The sequence below is a fragment of the Vipera berus genome, assembly GCF_964194415.1.
Source record: "Vipera berus genome assembly, chromosome: 3".
In the NCBI taxonomy this organism is placed as follows: Eukaryota; Metazoa; Chordata; class Lepidosauria; order Squamata; family Viperidae; genus Vipera; species Vipera berus.
The window spans coordinates 88,987,920-88,996,258 of NC_138204.1; the positions used below are offsets into that span (position 1 = coordinate 88,987,920).

Sequence of the window (8,339 nt, forward strand, 5' to 3'; positions counted from 1 at the left end):
GGTATTCTTTCTCTATTAACCCGCCCCCCCACACCACCCTTCCCCCTTGTCCTAACCCTCTACGTCCCCACGCGTGAGACTAGCCCTGTTTGAGGTGGCGCGAGTTGCGCTGCGCTCTGCGGTTTCCGGACTTCCCCGCTCGCGAAGCTTTGAGGATGAGGACGGCGACCGGGCAGCGCTTGCTCGTCTTCGTCTCGCTCCTGCTGTTGCTGCTGCTGCTTCTCCCGCCGTCTGGAGCTTTGGGGTTTGTTGCTTCTCTAGATAGCGACTTCACCTTCACGTTGCCCGCTGGCCGGAAGGAGTGCTTCTTCCAGACCATGAAGAAGGAAGCCACGCTGGAGATCGAGTACCAGGTGAGGAAGGAAGGTGGAAGATCGGGAAGCAGTGCAGCAGTGGGCTAATCATGCCTCCTTAAGTAACACCAGGTGCCTGCAATTAGTGCAGGTTCGAGTCCCACCAGGCTCAAGGTTGACTCAGCCTTCCAGCCTTCCGAGGTAGGTAAAATGAGGACCCAGATTGTTGGGGGCAATTAAGCTGACTTTGTAATAATGCCGCTTGGTGTGTGTGTGTGTGTGTGTGTGTGTGTGTGTGAAAGCCCTAATAAGCAGGCATATACATAGAATGAAGGCTATTGCTAAGCACATTGATTTGTGCTTTAGATTGTAAGCCGCCCTGAGTCTTCGGAGAAGGGCAGGATATAAATGGGATTAAAATAAAATAAAAATTTAAAAAATTGTCGCTTTTCTGGAGTCTGCGAAAATCGTGGTAGCAGGAAAAAAAAGGGGGGGAGCAGCTCGTGTGTTTATAGGAGCCTCGGTGTCTCCAGCTTGAAGTTCAGCGCCCGAGTTTTTCAAAAGTCGGTGGATACATCCAGCAAGGCAAGAGAGAAGCAAACTTTTGATTCAACCCGCGAAAGAAAAATACCCTTTGCTTAAATGGGGAAGTATGCACTTCAAAGGCACTGTCCTGGGAAAAAGTTCAAATCTGCGGTTTTCCTCTTACACTGCACATTTATTTTCGGCTCTGGAAAGAAGTGACGTAAAGTATTGGCCACCGTGCCCAGATTCACATGGCGATAAGGCAAGGCACAGACCTTGTACTGATACTGCAGAGACAGTGCCACCATGTGAAGACAATCATTTTGCCAGTTTCTCTGTTTTGTCTTGGATTTAATATAAAAATAGCAAGTCAAATGCTTGGAACCTATTCGCCTTTATTAATTTGCAGTATCAAAACTTTAAACCATGAAGCATTCACATCTCTAGCTAATCTAGCTTTCCCCAACTTGATACATTCCAGATGAATAGGTTACATATGCCATCATTTCTTCTAATTCGACTATTGGCCATGTTTGCTAGGAAGGGGAACCTGAGAGTCCTGCCTGTACATGGGATGGCCAGTCTAGGTTGAGGGAATGTGGTAGGTCATGTTTGTTTTCCAGAGCAAACAGACTAGCTAAGTATCAGCGACACAGCTCGATCAAACTGGTTTTTAGATGCTCAAACTGGCAAGTCTACATAACATCATTCTGGAGGATACTCGGATTGTGAAAGCCAAATAAACCTAAATTGAACTTACGGAGATGAATAGATAGTTTAAATGAGAATTTGACTACATTGGATATGAGCAGTTTCTTCACCAGTGGTAAGGAACCTGTTACTTATTGCTTATGTATACTATTCTGTATTTTATGGAGAATGACTTATTAATGACAAAACAAATGAATTTGTAGATCAATTCTATTCAGGGTTACTAGAAAGTTAATTTCAAATTACCTCATTATTGGGAAGGAAAGGTTCTTTTTATTTATGTGTGTGTGTGTGTGTGTGTAAAATTTATATGCTGACCATCTCAAGATGATGGGTTATAGGAAGAAAGAAGGTGCTGCCACCCATGGAATGAATATCGTGTGTGTGTGTGTGTGTGTGTTTCTAAGGAATGCTGCGATTGTTCTTCATAACATGAATAACAATACTAGAGTAAAAATGCTGTTGCTTTCACAAAAATCTTGAGCCATGTTTATCTAATCTATTAAATATTTTGACATACTATTACCAACTATGTCTGCAGTTCTCCCTTACTATACAAATTAGATGTTCCCAATGGCTTGCATGTCCAGTTCACCAAGTTATATCATTTTGTTCGCTTTAAGACAGGTTTGTAAAAACCTCATTTGCCAATTTCTTAATTTCTATCTTTGTTGCATTCTTAGGTACTAGATGGAGCCGGTTTAGATGTGGATTTTCACCTCGTATCGCCAAAACATGAAACCATAATTTTTGAACAAAGAAAATCAGATGGTGTTCACACGTAAGTTTAAAAATGATAAAAGCCTCACTTGGCAGATCCTGAGTTTTGTAAAAGAAAATTCACAGAAGGTGAGGGATACTTGCTGTACATTTCCCCCCCCCCAAAAAAAAAATCAACTAGAAGATGGAGAGATTCTTTTGAAAGATATGAAACAAGCTATAGAGAACTGCTATGGAAAGGGAGAGTTAACCTAAAATCTTGTCTTTCTGCAACTGAAATATGTTACTTTGGAAGTTCGCAAAGTTTTTTGCTTCACAGTATCTAGTGTCTATATTCTTTCACAGTATGCTGTGTTATGACACAGTTTGGAAACCATGGGCTTAAGAGAAATGGTGAACTCACAAAGGTGCCATAGGATATCTTAAATTTTTGAGGGAAGCATAGCAATGTTAAGCCAATGTTCAACAGATGTTAAGTATTGCTCTTTTCCTCAACAATTTAAAATATTCCACAGCATCCCTGCAAATTTCTACAGTGACCTAGGGTGCTGCAGCAGTTTAGAATAATTTTAAAGTTTCAGAGTACTATCATTAAGGGACTTAAAAGTAACATACTTGCCTATACAGTATATTAAAGTGCAATGTCTTATGTTAACAGAGTGGAGACAGAGGAAGGTGATTACATGTTCTGCTTTGACAACACATTTAGCACCCTATCAGAGAAAGTGATTTTCTTTGAACTGATCTTAGATAACATGGGAGATGAAGATGATGATTGGGAAAAATACACAACTGGAACAGAGCTTCTGGATATGAAGTTAGAAGATATTCTGGTATGTTACAGCCATCCCTTGTGGAATGTATGGCTACTTGTGCTTAAAATGTGTTTGTTCTCTTTCACTGAATCAAAATTGGATTGCAAATAGGGAAATGTGGCAGCTATTTGCACATCTATCCCTATTGATTACCTTAACACTTACTTCACGTAATATACATAGTCTTGGCATTTTATTAGGATTCAAAATGGTTCAAATTCAGAATGTTTTGAAAACTCCTGTTTTTTCTCTGTGATGGAAGAAAACTGAGATAAAAAGGGTATACGTGCTTGGAATATCAACACTGGAATAGTATACAGGTAGTCCTCAACTTACAACAGTTCATTTAGTGACTGTTCGAAGTTACAATGGTACTGAAAAGTGACCTATGACCATTTTGCAGCATCCCCATGGTCAGGTGATTTACATTCAGATGTTTGACAACTGGTTCATATTTATGACGATTGTAGTGTCCTGAGCTAATATGACCATCTTTTGCAACCTTCTGACGAGCAAAGTCAATGGGGAAGCCAGATTCACTTAACCATGTTACTAACTTAACTGCAGTGATTCACTTAACAAATGTGGCAAGAAAGGTTGTAAATTGGGGCAAAACTCACTTTTAATAAATTTCTCACTTAGCCACATAAATTTTGAGCTCAATTGTGGTCATTAGTCGAGGACTACCTGTACTTACAAATATAAAGACTGTAGTATCAGGAGTATTGAGAGTGCTAAGACTTAAAAAAAATATCTATTTATCTTAAGAGAACATTGAGATCAAAGGAATTTTTAGCCGAACAAGTCTAGCTGAAAGAGGATGATTTGTGGTCTTCCAATATTTTAGTAGTATATAGTATATGAAAAGCAGAATACTCCTATGTGAATAAAAGATTTCTTGACCAGAACATTGGAGCTAGGAACAATGGCCTCTGGAAAGAAGGCATGGAGCATGATCTCACAGTGTCAACACTAGTAGTAATTTTCAGATTATTACTTCTTGTCTTCCATTTTTTTTCTTTAAAAATATTTGGTTTTAAAACAAGTGTTTGTTTTGTTTTTACTAGGAATCTGTCAACAGTGTGAAGGCTCGGCTTGGCAAAAGCATTCAGATTCAGAACCTGCTCAAAGCATTTGAAGCTCGTGATAGAAACATACAAGAAAGCAATTTTGACAGGGTAAACTTCTGGTCCATGGTCAACCTGTCAGTAATGATTGTAGTGTCAGCTGTTCAGGTGTACATGCTGAAGAGTCTTTTTGAAGATAAAAGGAAAACTAGAACTTAACACAGGAGAGTTTCATTTAAAGCAATAAGGGAATTTGCAATACACTGATTAAGAAAAAAGAGATGGCTATTACTTCTCAGCTGTTTGGAATGGCTAATAACCTTCACATGATTTTTTTTCCAAATTATGAACAGAGTGGCTTTTCTCTAACTTGGTGCCTAATTTGTCTCCAAGGCCATTTGTCTTGCACAGAATACTGGAGCAATGCCAGATTTTTAACATTTGTAATTATATTTCTATACTTTTTGCCTAACTTTTTTAAAAAAGTAAATAATTGTTTCATAACCTTATAAAAATGTGTTTTCAGTATTTAACGACCTGAGTTGAGTAGATATGCTGAAATTAAGCATACTATTAGATAGTCTGTTAAAGTAAAGCTTATTGTGATTTAGCTGTGCTAAGACATTTTCCAAACGAATATTCAAAAGGCACTTGCTCCAAACTCCAGCAGTTCACAGACACTAATATTCAGTAAGTGGAATAAAATCCAAGTTACTAAGTCTATAAAGCAAAGTTGTATTGGTTCAGTAGTATCAACTACTTGGGTCCAAATGAGGAAGTCAGTATAGTGAATAAATCTTTGTAATAATTCAAAATAAAAATTATATAATCTACCGGTAAGTCCTAAAAGAAACATTTGTTCAAATTCCATACTCAATTATGTATTGAAAACAAACTTTTCTTCACAATTTTTTATGCATAATTTTAACTTTGGCATACCAATAGAGAATATTTGTAGTCAGGATTGAAATGAGGAGTCTTGATGGTCTCTGATCTTGGTTGTTTTCTTGCAGATGTTTCATTACCCAAATTAGGTAACATCATCAGTGCTGTAACTACTGGTAGCACTGATGATGTTACCTAGTTTGGATAATGAAACGCCTGCAATGAAACAACCAAGGCCATCAAGGACCCCTCATAACTTTGGAGTGCCTGGATATATAACACCTATGTTGAGTTCATATTAGTTAATATTAACATAATAGTAACGTGCATTAGGACTATTAGCATCCTGGAAATTGCTGCTGGCTTAAGAATCACACTCAATAAAATTAACACACAACAGTTTAAGGAAACATTTTTCATACTGTCATGAAAGTCTGAAAAAAGGTGTGTTGCTTTAAAGAACAAAATGGTATTGAGATGTGAAGCACTTTTTAAAATCATTTTTAAAGTATGCACAGGTTTAATATACATATTGGATATCAGGATTCATTATAGTTTGAACAGTTAACTCTATGCAAATTTATCATTTTAAATCATTTTAAATCATAAACATAGCTATCTTCATCATTACAATATTCTTACTTTATAATGCTGTCAGACATATAGTACTCTTGAATTCTTTGAACACAGGAAGAACTGAAATATTGGTTCATTCACAAAATTACAATTATTACTGTAGATCAGCGGTCCCCAACCTTTCTGGCACCAGGAACTGGTTTTGTGGAAGGCAATTTTTCTACAGACTGGGGGAAGGATGGTTTCGTGCACAACCTAGATCCCGCACAGATGAAGCTTGCTCACTTGCCCGCTGTTTGCATGGCTCCGTTCCTAACTGGCCACAGAGTGGTACCGGTGCATGGCCCCAGGGTTAGGGATCCTTGGTGTAGGGATCCTTGGTGTAATCATTACGGCGAAATGATTTAAGAAGTGTCTTGTTTCCATTTCTGGTACAAATTTGTCCCCGAGGAATTGGGTATAGAATACTCCTGTTTTAGCATGAAATATAACGAAGGGATTCACTAGTAGCAGAATGGAAAGGATAATTTGATTTCATTTTTCTGTGTATGTTTGTGTATTATACACATACGCATGCATGCAAAGGCAGATATCAAGTAACCTCATTGGATGGTATGAAATGTTGCCTTTTTAAATAACTCTTCAGTTTAGCTGAATTGGTTTTCCTAAAGTTCTTTCTAACATTTGTTATAGGCCAAAAGTGAGGTGTATTCTTTTAAAAACAACAGAATTAAATTTTTAACTTTGTGAACTAAATTGGAAGAATGATTCTAAAAAAAATCTAACTCAAAAGCAAGTCAAAGCATAGGTAGTCCTCGGCTTATGACAACTGAGCCCAAAATTTCTGTTGCTAAGTGAGATAGTTAAGTGAATTTTGCCCACTTTACAACCTTTCGTGCAACAGTGGTTAAGAGAATCGCTGCAGTTAGGAACATGACTGTTAAGTGAGTCTGGCTTCCCCATTGAATTTGCTTGTTAGAAAGTCACAAAAGATGATCACAGGACCCCGGGACACTATGAGCATCATAAGTATGAGTCAGTTGCCAAGCAGCCAAATTTTGATCAGGTGACCATACTGTAGGGATGCTGCAACAGTTAAGTGTGAAAAACAGTCATAAGTCACTTTTTTCAGTGCCATGATAACATCTAGCGGTCCCTAAACTGTTTTAAGTCAAGGATTACTTATGTTGCTCACGAAATTGTTTAGTGTATCAGTATTTTGCTAATTGTGTATCAGGGCTAATTTGAATGCAAGACATAAACTCTGTATCGGTAATTCTACCAATTTGGATACTGAAATGATTCTTGAATTTATAATTCATGATTGAGTGACAGGCCATACAACTTTTAAAATAATGTATAGTTAAAATGTGAACTCACAGGGTCAATATAACCATAGAAATTTGTTTAATAAATTCATTCATTCACCCAGTAAATTGAAACAGCTGAGGACTAATTAATAGTTGAGAAAGTGGTTTTCTTCTATGTAAACAAAAGCTTATCAGTTGATGAGAAGCAGTACAACTGTAATGAACGTTTCCACTTTTAAATCTTTCATTCATACAACAGGTTTACCTATTAATTACATTTGGTGAGCATGAGCACCTATGCCCAAATTTGCCATGGCAAATTTCACAAAAACTTCATACTATTATCTATGGAATACTACCAGCAAATAAATATTAGAACCGATTATTTAAGGAACAAAATGCAAGCATCATATATACCTATTAACATATATGCAAGTAAGGAAAGTTGGATTTTATTTCCATATTATTAATCTTGCAGTTGAAACCGACATGGGACTTCCGATGGTCTTGGAATTCAGAAAAAAAATGGCTGCAATAGCTATAGCACTGGTAAAGTTATTATATAACATTTTGTACAAAACAAAGCTGTGACTAGCTTTCTACCTCTGTATTTAGCTACAACTTGCCCTCTGTCCTTCTCAGTGTTAATGTTGCAACAACCTTAAAATCCATAAACACTGCTTATCTGAGTTGGTTTGATAAGTTTACTTTGTCATGTTTTGTATGATACAATTTAACAGAACTCAGGAATAAACATTCTGCAAACAAGTATATAGTTTTTTTTACTGAGGCACAAAAGTGATTGTGGGAAAAACTAATAAAGGAATATTAAATCAGTCTTGTATTTTATTTCTGTGATTCTCCCATTTACGTGCTTGGAGTGCAGAACCACCTTTCCCAGGCAATGTATAAATGTTAGGAAAATCCCCTCCTAGCCTTTTCTCTTGTGTTTCCCCCTGTGCTGTTCTTTTGTTCTCTTACAAGAACAAGATAAGAACTGTCTAACATTGAATGGGAGGAAAACAGAAGGAAACCTTCAGATCTTTTGCACCTTTGGTGCAATAACATTTTTTTTGCTATTATGTAAAGTACAGCACCCTTTTAAACTTTATTAAAATATACAGTATTGTATATACTGTATATTTTAAAAAAGCAGAGTAAAACTTGCTCCTAGACACGCTAACGCCTGACAGCTTATGTCCCACAAATACTCTGCAGAACGTCTAACAGGAATTTCCAGGAGGAATTTGCAAGTCACGGTTATTTATTTATTTATTTATTTATTTTAATTCCATTTATATCCCGCCCTTCTCCGAAGACTCAGGGCGGCTTACAAGCTTAGCAGTAGCCTTCATTCTACGTATATGCCTGCTTATTAGGGCTTTCGGGCCCCCCCAGCGGCATTTTTACAAAGTCAGCTTAATTGCCCCCAACAAT

General features: G+C 37.3%; 1 protein-coding gene across 2 annotated transcripts; it reads left to right on the plus strand.

Annotated features, from left to right (window-relative positions):
• The first annotated feature begins 51 nt into the window (after nt 1–51).
• On the plus strand, nt 52–8,327 carry TMED5 (transmembrane p24 trafficking protein 5). 2 transcript variants are annotated; one of them, XM_081325770.1, is made up of 5 exons: nt 52–353; nt 2,213–2,310; nt 2,908–3,082; nt 4,132–4,242; nt 7,381–8,327. In XM_081325770.1, exons 1-5 carry the CDS (start codon nt 156–158, stop codon nt 7,438–7,440), a joined length of 642 nt encoding a protein of 213 aa, XP_081181896.1. In that variant the 5' UTR covers nt 52–155; the 3' UTR covers nt 7,441–8,327. The 2 variants fall into 2 exon arrangements, with proteins under 2 accessions (XP_081181896.1, XP_081181895.1); XM_081325769.1 differs by having other exon boundaries at nt 4,132–8,327.
• The last annotated feature ends 12 nt before the right edge of the window (nt 8,328–8,339 follow it).

Excerpts from the sequence above, each read along its gene's own strand:
- TMED5 (XM_081325769.1), top strand. The coding sequence starts at position 156 with ATGAGGACGGCGACCGGGCAGCGCTTGCTCGTCTTCGTCTCGCTCCTG. Across the intron at positions 354-2,212 it reads CGCTGGAGATCGAGTACCAG|GTACTAGATGGAGCCGGTTT; the intron begins GTGAGGAAGGAA and ends TTGCATTCTTAG. Across the intron at positions 3,083-4,131 it reads TGAAGTTAGAAGATATTCTG|GAATCTGTCAACAGTGTGAA; the intron begins GTATGTTACAGC and ends TGTTTTTACTAG.